This window comes from Aphidius gifuensis, linkage group LG1 (assembly GCF_014905175.1).
Source record: "Aphidius gifuensis isolate YNYX2018 linkage group LG1, ASM1490517v1, whole genome shotgun sequence".
Classification (NCBI taxonomy): domain Eukaryota; kingdom Metazoa; phylum Arthropoda; class Insecta; order Hymenoptera; family Braconidae; genus Aphidius; species Aphidius gifuensis.
The window spans coordinates 30889600-30902863 of record NC_057788.1 but is presented as its reverse complement, the minus strand read 5'-3'; the positions used below and the strand labels follow the sequence as shown (position 1 = coordinate 30902863).

The following is a 13264-nucleotide window of genomic DNA, read 5'->3' as shown; positions in this document are numbered from 1 at the left end:
ATTTTGTTCCATTTTATTAACTTAATTTTACAATTGATGGAATTAGTTTTTGCAGGTTTATTTTATATCAACACGATACAGGATTGGAAGCAATTATTTGATCACAAGAATCACATTGATTCAATTGATTCATATTTTTAAAAAAATGTGTAGAAAAAAAGAAAAAAAAAAACAATTAGTCAACTAGCTATTATTATAAACAAAATGATTTAAATAATTATAAATATTTTTATGTGGAAATGCAGTTTTAACAATACTGATTTGAGGTGTCTAAAATATATTGTATTGGTTTTTTTATTTAGAAACTAGTAAATTCGAAGAAATTGATTTATAAAAATTGGAGTAATTATTTTTTAAATTTAATTTCTGGCACAATTTTTAATCAATTATTATTTTAGCTATATAAAATTTTGTATTAATAATTTTTTCGTAATTTTATATCGAATGTACGATTGTGATTCTGTAAGTACAGTGTGATCTCATTATTGTGTAAATTAATATTAACTTAATCGACAGCCTGTATCGCTGACAGCTATTTAATTAATTTTACGTATGTTGTTTTTAAATTTTTTCATGTTACGTATTTATTTTATTAATTCAAATTATATTTGTAAAATTTTAAAGGTAATTATAGTTTTTAGCCTATTACCTCTATGAGCGACATGAAAATTAGAAAAAAAAAAAAACAATAAATTTCTTTGATTAATTTTAAATAATAAATCATTTGCCAAATAAAATAATTTAGTTTTATTAACGCAAAATGGAGCGTATTAATAATTATTATTAATTTTTCTGTTTATTTATTTATTTGACTTTTTATTTTTGTTCATTCTTTTCTTATAAATGTACGACCCCTGTAATAATATGAAAAACAAACTTTAGTATGTCATTAATTCAATGAAAAATTTATATTAAAATTAAATAAATAATACTTACGTTATTGTTTTCTTTTCTGTACTTTTTGATTGTGAACGTGCACGATTAAGAACTTTTAAAAAATCAGTTGTTTTTGTACGCATTCTTGAGTGAATATAAACTTTACTGCATTTAATATGATAATGCAAATAATTTCTGAACATGTGAATTAAATCAATTGTATTATTTCTTGCTTCTCTGTTTGTATGTCTTGGAAACAAAACTGTAATTAAAAAAGATAATAAGTTATCAATTTATCAAGCTATATATATTCAATAAAAAAAAACAAAACAAACCAAATGTTATGTATCCAATACTATCACCAACAGCAGCATCACAATCTTGTAATTCAAGTGGTGGTTCTCGATGATTAAATAGTACTTGTGGTGCAGTATGACTTGCTCTTCTTCCTTCTTTTAATTCTTGCAAAAACATTTTACCAATAACCATATCATCTTCATCCTTGAATATCGTACTAAATACAACTGTTACACGATCACTTTTAGCCTCGACATATCTATTGTTTAACAAACAAAAAAATAAAAGCAAAATAAATAAATATTATTTGTTTGTTTAATTAACAATATTATTATTATTTAATTAAATTACTTACATTGTTTCTTGATCACGATAATGTATAACTGCTCTTTTACCACATTGTTCTGGTGAATCACTGTATTGTTCTTGAAAATCAAAATATTTTTCAAAAACACTTGCAAAACAATGCCTCTTTAATAATCCAATTTTTTTAACAAGTGATTCCCAATCATTTGGTACATTTTCAAGATCTATTTGCACAGATGTATTGTATCCTGCCGAAATAAATATATAAATATATGCATATTTATTGTTTTAACAATATCATAATAATTATAAATTATTAAATTAATTATTTACCACTTTCTGGTTCAGTTAGATAAGGGCCATATTCTCTTTTGAGCAAATCATCAGCTCCATATTCTCTCAATTGTTCATAAAACTTGAGTGAAATACTTATCTAAAATATAAAAATACATAAAGATAAAAATTGATAAATATACTATTGATAAAATAACATTATAAAAAATTTAATATAATTACCCTAATTTTAGCTTTGTCTCCATTTGGATTTGAGACATGAAATAATGCTCCATCAAAATCAGCAATAGTAACATCAGTAGATTCATGTTTGTGGCTTTGATAAATAAATTAATTAAAATTTTATTATTAACAAGGTAAAACAGGTAAATTTGTTACAATATATAATCAAGTTATCAACATGAGTCAAAAGGAAACATCAAGTCTCTCCCCTTAAATTGATAATATTATTGAAAAATAAAATATTTCCAAAACGTCATATCCACTATGACCAGAGGCAAAATATAATCACAATACACTGATAAAGAATAAAAAAAAAAAAAAAAACAATTTACTCCAAAAAAATCATGATTCATTATCAATATAATAAATATTTTTTTATTTATTTCAAATTATTTAGACAACGCCCAAAAATATTGTAATGATTAATCGGCATAATGCCAATATTACTTGTATTTTTTAATGTTAAAATTACATACATACATTTGTTGAAAAAATGACAAAAAAAAAAATGATATTTTGTTGATAAAATATGAGTAAAAACAAGACACTCACCCTGATAAAGAATTTTTAATTTTTGTTGTTAATGTTTCTTCTAGTATTCTATTATTTATCTCGAGAAGAATCATTTTTAATTTTACTAATTATTAATAGGTAACAATAATAATAATATTTAACAATTGCAATGTGATTGCTGTCACCATTAATAATACTACCACACAGAGAGACACTCAGGGAGAGAGAGAGAGAGAGACTTTACCTATATTTTTATAAGAAATTGTTCCACTGTGGTTGACTCACACACACACCGCTGTTTCCGATAATTTTTTTTTATTTCTTTTATTATTATTAACTATATTTTTATTATTATTATTATGGATATAATGTTTTTTTTTTTTTATAATAAAGCCAAGATTACAGTTTACAAATCAAGCCAAGCTCAAGATGGCGATTACACTTTTGAAAAAAAAACTTTTTACCGACGCGCGAAAATTTAAAATTTAAGAATTTATTAAATCGCGATTTACTATAAAAATGAAGGGAATTTAAATTTTGACTTTTGATATTTATAGGATAGTTTTATATTGTTGTTATTTTAATGTTGGAACAAAAATTTAACGAAATTTGTTTATCGTTTTTTTAGGATAAAATGAAAATGAAAAAAAAAATTAAATTGTAATTTTTACTTTTAGAAATTTTATTTTAAACATTATTCTCTTTATTTATTTTTTTGAAATAAAAATTAAATGGCTAAAAATTAATAACACTCATTATGTTTGGCATTATTATTATTGAAAATAGTTATCAAACAAAAATATATAAATTGACCCAAAAAAATAAAACGATTAGTATAAAAAAGTTTGTGCCAGTCAATAGCTGAAACATTGTTTTTGTTTTCCTGATTCAGATTTAAAAAAAAAAAAAACCCAAATTGAGGCCTTCTGATTAAAACAGTATAAATGCCAAATTTTAATGCTACATATTGTCAAAAATATTTAATCATTCACAAAGTATTGACTGGTTGTTGTTGAAAAAAAAAAAAAAAAGTTATAATGCATTGTTTTATATATTGTTTATTTTTCATTACAACAACAATTATTGTAGTAGAAAGTACTCCATCATTTTGGGATTCAGTAATAGTTGTGTCCCAATTTAAAACCGTATTTTTATATATAATTGGTAAAGAAGATGAAGCTGAAAAAACTTGGGAAAATTTTCGAAACATGACACATTTATGGGAAAATGTTAAAAATATTGACAACAGTATCCCTGGTTATGGTCATGTTAAAAGTGTTATAGTTGGATTCAATGGTGATAAAGAACGAGCTCAAGAAATTTTAAGAACAGCTCAAAAGTCAACATTTATTATTGGTGGTTTCATAATTGGTGGACCAGTTGGTGCTGTTGGTGGTGCATTAGCTGCTGATGGTGTTTCTTCATTGATTGATCAAAAACCAGTTGGTGTTATTGAACATGCAATACATTTTGAAAATAAAACAATGGGTGAACATATTGATGTTGTTTTGGATTTAACACTTGCTGGTGTGGGATCCAAAGGTGGAGCTAAAGTTGGATCAGCAATGAAAAATATTAAAACATCAATACATTTTGATATGAAAAAAGTTCAAACAGGCAAAAAAAGTGTTAGAATTAATGAAGATCTTAATCAAGAATTTACAATATCTAAAGTTGACCTTTCTAAATTAGAAAGTTTTACATAAATAAATTTTTTTACATAAACATTTAATCTCAATTTTAATTTTAAAAAATAAAATGTAAAATAGATGAATAAATTTACACCCAATTAACTTTTTTTGTTTTTTATTTAAATATAATTAATTTGAAATAAAAAAAATAATAAAAAATAAATAATTACATGTAAAATTTTAATTGTAACAATAAAAATAAAATAATTGCATTTAAAAAAAATTTTTAAATGAATAAATAACTAAACTATATTTATTATGTTACAAATAATATTACACAACAAATTTAATTTTAAGGAAGTTTATTAAAACATCAATAGCTAGACATAATTATCATTAAAATTTTTTTACAGTCAAAAGTCTTAATGCTATCATTGATAATCGACATCATTATCTATTATTGTGACGATCATTTGCCCCAACAGGTCATCTGTAATATTTTTTTTTTTTTCATTAAAATATCTCATTTGAAAATTTCCTATTATCATGATTGTAATTTAACAGCAAAATACTTATCATAAATATTTACAAAAAAATTAAAATTAAAACCCATACACACACTTAAGACGAAATTAAAAATTTTAAATTAATGATAAAATAAATGAAAAATAAATAAGATAAATTAATCAAAAAATAAAATATACATAAATGCTGACATAGTGTTGAAGTAATAATTATTATCATCAGCATATCAATGTTGAGGAATCATTGAAATGATGAATGGCGTCTCAAAGAATCTCATCAGTCGATTGCATTAAGTAGTAATCCAGTGCAACTTGAAGTGAAATGATCAATACCGTCTCCCTAAAAATGTTTATAAATTTATCTGTATTAATTTTTGGATTACTATTAACATCTGGTATGATATTTTATAATTAGCGTAAATAAAAAACAATATAACAAAGCTATTTTAATAATTATTAAATAATTTTTTCATAGTTAAATCAAACCCAGATGAGGAGACACTTGATAACGTTGATAAATCATCAGGTAAAATAATCAATAAATTACCTACAGAACCAGCAACATTTAATTTATATACAAGGTAAAATTATTGTTAATTATATTGCTTAAATAATATACTAATTATTATTAATATTATTAATATTTAATATTATTTTTCAATACGTAAAAATAAATGTTATAATCAACAGTATAAGATATTCTATTTTAAGCGCTGACAAGTTAGCAGCATCAGCGATATCATTGGCGCCTCTTTTAATCATATTAATAACAGAATTAGAATTTTATAAATAAATTAATTTATCAATATTTATATTATACTTTTTTTTTTCATCCAGAGAAAATCCATTTATTGAAGAGCAGCTATTTTTAAATAATACTGAAGTATTGTATGCTTCACATTTTAATGAAAGTCGTCCAACTAAATTTATCATTCATGGATTTAGTGATATTGGAAATGAAGCGTGGATACGTGATTTACTTGATGGTAATTTATCTATTATTAAGTTGATTTTTCATGAAAATATATATGTTATTTTTTTATTTTTTTAGCTTATTTAAAATATGAAAATGTTAATGTTATTGTTGTGTGTTGGGGAGCATTGGCAGCTGGACCAAAATATATGATTGCTGCAAATAATACAATAAAAGTTGGTGAATATCTTGGTGAATTTTTGTTGTTTTTAAATCGTGAATCAAGTTTTGAAGTGGCTACAGTTCATATCAGTGGTCATAGTTTGGGTTCACATGTGGCAGGTTTAATTTTAAAAAATATTTTTTTTGTTAATAATAAAATAATTTTGGTTAAAAATATATTAATTTTTTATACTGTTGATGTATATTTTATAAAATAGGAATTACTGGAAAATTATTGGAAGGAAAAATTGGTAGAATAACTGGTCTTGATCCAGCTGGTCCACTGTTTGAAACAGCAACTGGTTTAATTGATCCAGATTTTAGACTTGATTCAACAGATGCACAATTTGTTGATGTTATTCATACAAGTGCACATGGATTTGGACTGATAGCACCAATTGGTCATGCTGATTTTTATCCAAATAATGGAATATTTCCACAACCTGGATGTTCATTTGCACCAACGACAAGTAAATTTAATAAAACATTTTAAATTGATAAATAAAATATAAATACTTGTTAAATGTTTTTTAGCTTACTGCAGTCATTCGAGAGCACATCAATTCATGACAGAAAGCATTGGCAGTGTGACAGGTTTTAAAGCAAGAACTTGCAATAATTGGAGTAAATATAAAGATGGAAAATGTGATCATCATCCAGTTGTTTTGATGGGAGAATATGCTGCAACATCGTAATATTTTATACTTCAATTATAACTGAATTATAAATTAAATAATAATTATTATTGATTATCGTTTTCTTTTTTTTTTTTAGATTACGAGGTAAATTTTATTTATCAACTCATGAAGCACCACCATTTGCAATTGATTAACAAAATAAAAAATTTATAATTTGTTGAAATAATCAAGTTCGTGCTAGTCATTTACATTTTTGTTTTTTTGTCTTTTAAATATAATTTATTTATCACGTTCATGGATTGCCTCTCAATGAATGATAAAGAAAAAAAAAAAAAATCACTCACAAGTACACAGTATCATTGTAAAAAGAAGAAGAAAAATAAAATACTTGGGTCATGTATTTTTGAAGGAAATTAAAAATATTGATTCTCTGGTTTTATGTTACATGTTGGTATAAATAAAAATAAATTATTTACATATTTGTTTGTTATTTTAAATTTATTTATCAAATTATTATTCTGACGTTCATGGATTGCTACTTAAGATGAAGATAATGGTCAAGCTTGACAAATACAAGATTAAAAAACATGAAAAATAATAATTCAAATGAATTTTGTCATTATTTAAGAAAAGTTGATAAATACTTGTTTGTTTATTTCTTTTTTTTAGACTTTTTATCAGCTGGATTTGTTGGAATCACACCACCAGCATCAGCCAATTCTTTTTTTAATTTTAAAAGAATTTCAACTTGTGGTTGCCATACACTTTTGTCTTCTTTTGCTTTGAGTTCTCTAACAACAAGTGCCTGCAATCAAAAAAATAATAATAAAATAATTGAAGCATAATATTAGAATTATTAATGATTTATAATAACAAACCTGTTTGGCAATTTTATCTTCGAGGGCTGCTTTATCAACAACACCATTTTGAGTAGGTGAATTTTTTTTATCTCCAATTGTTGATGAATTGACTGTTTTTGTTGATGATTCAGTTAAATCAGCCAATTTTTTTTTTAACTCCAATAATATTTGAACTTGTGGTTGCCAAACTGTTTTGTCCTCTTTGGCTTTGAGTTCTCTAACCAATAGACCTTGTTTCAAAATTGCAGCTTCTAATTCATTGACATTATCAACTTTTGGTGTCGATGGTGCTGATGATGATGATGATGATGATGCAGCTAAATCAGCTAATTGTTTTTTTAATTGCAATAATATTTGAACTTGTGGTTGCCAAACTGTTTTGTCTTGTTTGGCCTTGAGCTCTCTAACCAATAGACCTTGTTTCGATATTGCAGCTTCTAATTCAGTGGCATTATCAATTTTTGGTGCTTTTGATGGTGTTGATGATGATGAATTACCATTTTCTTGTTTACCACCATATTTTTTTCTCAATTCTTCAATCTTTGAATCTTCAATTTTATTAAATAATGGTGATGCTTTACCAAGCTTATGACCAGCTGGTAATAATATTGATACAGTTTCTGGTATAAAACCATACAATGAAGAATCAAGACCAAGTTGAGTTCTCAATTGACGTGATGTATTTGGCATAAATGGACCAAGTAGGGCAGCCAATAGACAACTTAAATTACAACAAATACCAATAATTGTACCGGCAATTTTTTTATCATCATCATTACCCTTAACTTTGACCCATGGTTGTTGTGATTGCATATATTGATTTCCATGTTTTGAAATGGCAAGTAAATGTCTTAAACCATCACGTAATTTAGCTTGTTCCAATGATTGTAAATATCCATTTAATTCACGTTGTACAAGAGCAAGAACATTAATATCTTCATCACGTAAATACATATCTGGTACAGTTGAATTAAAATTATTACCAGCAAACATAAGTGATCGATTAACAAAATTACCAAAATTATTTAATAATTCACTGTTATTTTTAGTTGCTAAATCAACCCAATTGAAATTTGAATCTTGACTTTCTGGTCTAATATAAGCAAGATAAAATCTCCAAACATCAGCTGGTATACCAGTTTCTCTAGCATCAGTACCAAATACACCAGTACCACGTGATTTTGAAAATTTAGTATCTTCATAATTAAGATATTCTGTTGCCATAATATTTTTAACTAATATATGTTTTTCATTAGCAGCAATTAATGTTGCAGGAAACATAATTGCATGAAATGGTACATTATCTTTAGCCATAAATTGATAAAGATTAACATCAGTTGTATCATCTGGTTTCCACCATTTTTCATAATCTTTTGTATATCTTTTTGTAATACTAACATAGCCAAGTGGTGCATCAAACCATACATAAAAAACTTTATCACGATAACCATCAAGTGGTACTGGTATTCCCCATTTTAAATCACGTGTTATACAACGTTGTTTTAATCCATCACGTAGCCATGGTTTAGTAACAGCTCTTGCAACAGATGACCAGCCACTTTCAACACTTGATGCCCATTCACGTAGCTTTGGCTCTAGTTTTGGTAAATCAATGAAAAATTGTGTTGATGCTTTTATTATTGGTGTTTTACTACATACTTTACATCTTGGTTTTATTAATTCAGTTGCATTAACTAAATGACCACAACCATCACATTGATCACCACGTGCATCTTCATATTTACAACCAGGACATGTACCCTCAACAAATCTATCAGCCAAAAAACGATCACAATTTTCACATAATAATTGATCAACTGATTCAGTTATAATATAACCTTGTGATTTAATACGTAAAAATAAATCTTGTACAATTTCAGTTTGTTCTGGTGTTGTTGTACGACCAAAATGATCAAAACCAATGCCAAACCAACGATATATATCATTGTGAATGCTAAAATATTTATCACATATTTCTTGTGGTGATAAATTTTCTTCAAGTGCTTTTGCTTCAGTTGCTGTTCCATATTCATCAGTACCACTTATGTAAAGTGTATTGTAACTACGCTGACGACAGTATCTAATTTTTAAAATAAATATAATTTTATATTTTTTACATGAATGATAAATTAATTAATTTGACAACATAAAATGATAACTTTTATGTGGTAATTGGGTCATGAATAATTTTGATAATAATAATTAAAATATGTTTACGTACCGAGCAAAAATATCAGCTGATAGAACACAACCAATAATATTTCCTAAATGTGGAACATTGTTGACATATGGTAATGCTGATGTTACTAAAATATTACGTTCACCTTTTTTTGGTAGTACAGGATATTGTGGAGCTTTAATAGATGGATGAGATGGTTTTATCCAATTTTTTTTAATATTATCGATTTCTAAATCACTCACTTCTGTTGGACTATCCATTGTAACCTGATTAAATAAATTTAAATTCATCATTATCATTGTAAATATTTTTTCTTCAATTTAAATAACTTACACAAGACGTTGTTGGAGCATTTGTTTTACGACCTCCTGTATAGGAATTCATAGGAAACCAAGAAACAGCTTGGATACTGGAAATAGCTTTGATGCCTCTTTCAATTTTAAACTCATCAAGTGATTTCTGTTGATCAATACAAATAAAATCAATTAAATTAACTTGTTTCATAGCAATATAAGAAAAAAAATAATATATTTAATTACTTTAACAATTGGTAATTGCTCGATATCTGTAATCCATCGATCAACATTTGGAAAATCTTTTGTTATTTCTTTTCCAACTGGTGTTGAAATAATTGTCGACCAAAGACTCGTCCAAATTGATACATCAGCTGATGTCAAATCATCATTGTTGATCAAGTATTTGTTGTTTTTTAAAGTTGCATTCAAGTCTTTCAACAATGCCCATATTCTAGGCTTATGCGAAGTGTCCAAAGATCCAGAACTTCCATAAGACACTAATGCTGGCTAATAATAAATTTATAAATATTTAGTTGTTTATACAGCTATAATATTTATATTATTTAAAAAAATTAATACCTGCAATTGGGTTGAGTCCCATTCAAGCCACTTGTTAACAGAACAATTATCTTTTATTGAATTATCAAAAAGATATTCTAAAGCAGCACGAGAGCTAAACAATGTTGTACCACATGGTAGTTTTAATGCTGGTAATCGTCCTAATGACTCGTCTGTCATAAAAAATAACAAGTTACAATTAAATATAAAGACTTTCTAATACTCAATAATATTTGTAGTCTTATCAAAATGATGAACTGAACAACAAATTTGATAACCTACTTACCACTTGTCTTAACAACACTTAAATTAACATTTTTATCTCCTAATTTTGCACCAATAATTAATTTAAGGGCATTTGGATTACCCTCATTTGTTGAAAGAATCATTATTAATTAATAAATACTTGGAATATGTATAATAAATAAATTGTTAATATAAACAAATTAAATTTTCTAAATGCACAACCGACACATGTGAGCGACACGTAGGTGCAACCTGATGCAGCCCAAATTGCAAACCTGGAAACCGTGATTAACCGTGTTTATCAAGATGGACGTGTTTATCAAAATTTACATCAACAAATCGCCATTTTGTTGATTGATATTTTCTTCATTACCGATGTTGTTGTTTTTATATTTTTTTGCGCCAAAAATTATGTAGTCTATAGGGAGTCCCCTTTTTTGTTATTTATGTAATATTCATCAACTCAAAGGTCAAGAGTTAAAAGATTATCATTTATAAATATTGTTAGTTGATACAACAACATGATTCAAATTATTTACAATAATTGGACACTATTATTATTGACATTACTATGTCAAATTCCAAGAATAGTAACTGGAAAAAATATTGTTATGATACTTGTTGATGATTTGGATTTGATACTAGATGGAATGGTAATTTAAAAAAATTAAAAAACAATTTTATAAATTATTTTACGTATTCAAGATGTTTATTTTTTTATTTTTCTAGACACCACTGATAAAAACACAAAATTTAATTGGTAAAAATGGAGCAACATATGAAAATTGTTTTGTTGCATCACCAGTATGTTGTCCAAATAGAGCAGCAATATTAACTGGAAGATATCAGCATAATCATATGACATTTAATAATACAATTCAAGGTGGTTGTAGTAGTAAAAAGTGGCAGACAAATATGGAAAATAATACATTTGCTGTACACTTGAATAATCAAGGATACAATACATTTTATGCTGGAAAATATTTAAATCAAGTTTGTTAATTATTTTAAATTCAAATGAAAATGATAAATAATTGTTTTTTAATAATTAAAATTATTCACAGTATGGTGGTCGAGCTGTTGGTGGAGCTGCTCATAAACCAGCAGGTTGGGATTGGTGGGCTGGACTTGTTGGTAATTCAAAATACTATGATTATTCATTGTCAATTAATGGAACAGAAAAAAAATATGGTATTCATCCTAACGAGTATCTCACTGATGTAATTGTAAGTTTAAAATTTATTTATTTAATTTTTTTGTTGATATAAATTCATCTTTTATTAATAATATTTTATTTTTTTTCTACAGAGCAAAATGGCTGGTGATTTTATCAATGGTCCTAGAAATAATTTATCACCATTTTTAATGGTTTTATCACCACCAGCACCACATGCACCATTTACACCAGCATCACGACACAATGATGTATATAAAAAAATAAAAGCCAAACGTACACCAAATTTTAATACTCAAACACAAAATGTTGGTAATTATTATTGGTATATTTATTTGATAAATAATTCAATAAACAATATTTATAAATTTTTTTAAAGGATAAACATTGGCTGGTTAAAACTGGAAATGCTCCATTGTCTCAACAAGCATTGACAATAATTGATGATGTTTTTAGACGTAGATGGGAAACTTTACTAGCTGTTGATGATTTGGTAGAAAATGTTATAAATTTGTTGAAAAAAGCAAATATTTTAGATGAAACATTTGTTATTTTCACCTCAGATAATGGTTATCATATTGGTAAGATGAAGCTATATTAATATTTTATTGATAATGATGATTTTGGTTGAACTTGTATTTGTTTTGGACAATTGTTTAGGACAATTCAGTATGCCAATGGATAAAAGACAACCGTATGAGACAGACATTCGAGTGCCTTTGATGATACGTGGTCCTGGAATTGAACCAGGTAGTCATGTTGCATCACCAGTAAGTAGTGTTGATTTATTTTCAACAATATTAGAAATGGGAGGAACTGAAAAACCATCAGATGGAATATCAATGCTCAGAAAAAATATTTCAATTGATCGTACATTGTTGATTGAGTACAAAGGTGAACATGCTAATAATCGACAAAAATCTGGATGTCCAATAAATGATGCTGATTCAAATATTACTGTAAGTTTATAAACAAAAATATATTTATTTCATTCGACTGGGTATTTATTAATTTTATTTTTTTAGCTTTGCAGAGCAGATCTTGATTGTAAATGTCAAGATGTCGCCAATAATACATACACTTGCATCAGAAGATTTTCCAAAGATAATAATAATTTATTTTGTCTATTTGAAGACAGTCAGGTATTTATTTTTTATTTCATTTAATTTGTTGTTTAATTTAATTGTTTATTTTTTTATTTAGAATTTCATGGAAGCTTATGATTTTAATGCTGATGAATTTCAAATGAAAAATATTGCATACACAATGAAAGCAGCCAAAAGACGTCGTTTTACAAAAAGATTAAGAAATATGAAAAATTGCTTTAATGATAATTGCATTCGTAATCATGCTTTTACAAAATGGACATAATTTTTTTGGACATAACATTGTTTTTTCAAATATATGATTATATTTAAAAAAACAAAAGTTGTTTTTATTTTTGTAGAATTTTTTAACGCAAAAATAAAAAATTTTTTAATACAAAAAAAATTAGTTTCTTTATTTTCTATTTAA

At 25.9% G+C, this 13264-nt stretch overlaps 4 protein-coding genes across 4 annotated transcripts; 2 read left to right on the top strand and 2 right to left on the bottom strand.

Moving 5' to 3' along the window:
• Positions 1–37: 37 nt before the first annotated feature.
• On the bottom strand, positions 38–2909 carry LOC122860400 (probable actin-related protein 2/3 complex subunit 2). The gene is made up of 7 exons (XM_044164196.1): positions 2548–2909; positions 1996–2089; positions 1813–1912; positions 1529–1727; positions 1212–1432; positions 937–1138; positions 38–854 (listed from the first exon to the last, which is right to left on the bottom strand). The coding sequence occupies exons 1-7, from the start codon at positions 2619–2621 to the stop codon at positions 827–829; spliced, it is 918 nt and encodes a 305-aa protein (XP_044020131.1). The 5' UTR covers positions 2622–2909; the 3' UTR covers positions 38–826.
• A 1694-nt stretch (positions 2910–4603) lies between these two features.
• On the top strand, positions 4604–6772 carry LOC122860398 (pancreatic triacylglycerol lipase-like). The gene is made up of 7 exons (XM_044164194.1): positions 4604–5058; positions 5139–5244; positions 5501–5649; positions 5715–5918; positions 6017–6268; positions 6333–6489; positions 6573–6772. Exons 1-7 carry the CDS (start codon positions 4986–4988, stop codon positions 6628–6630), a joined length of 999 nt encoding a protein of 332 aa, XP_044020129.1. The 5' UTR covers positions 4604–4985; the 3' UTR covers positions 6631–6772.
• A 313-nt stretch (positions 6773–7085) lies between these two features.
• Positions 7086–10854, bottom strand: LOC122860393 (methionine--tRNA ligase, cytoplasmic). The gene is made up of 7 exons (XM_044164187.1): positions 10616–10854; positions 10351–10502; positions 10015–10278; positions 9809–9934; positions 9518–9741; positions 7315–9376; positions 7086–7241 (listed from the first exon to the last, which is right to left on the bottom strand). The coding sequence occupies exons 1-7, from the start codon at positions 10716–10718 to the stop codon at positions 7089–7091; spliced, it is 3084 nt and encodes a 1027-aa protein (XP_044020122.1). The 5' UTR covers positions 10719–10854; the 3' UTR covers positions 7086–7088.
• Positions 10855–10909: 55 nt separating this feature from the next.
• Positions 10910–13240, top strand: LOC122860396 (N-acetylglucosamine-6-sulfatase-like). Its single transcript, XM_044164191.1, has 8 exons — positions 10910–11228; positions 11305–11568; positions 11640–11801; positions 11884–12057; positions 12129–12330; positions 12410–12708; positions 12775–12891; positions 12953–13240. The coding sequence occupies exons 1-8, from the start codon at positions 11097–11099 to the stop codon at positions 13118–13120; spliced, it is 1518 nt and encodes a 505-aa protein (XP_044020126.1). The 5' UTR covers positions 10910–11096; the 3' UTR covers positions 13121–13240.
• Positions 13241–13264: the final 24 nt, after the last annotated feature.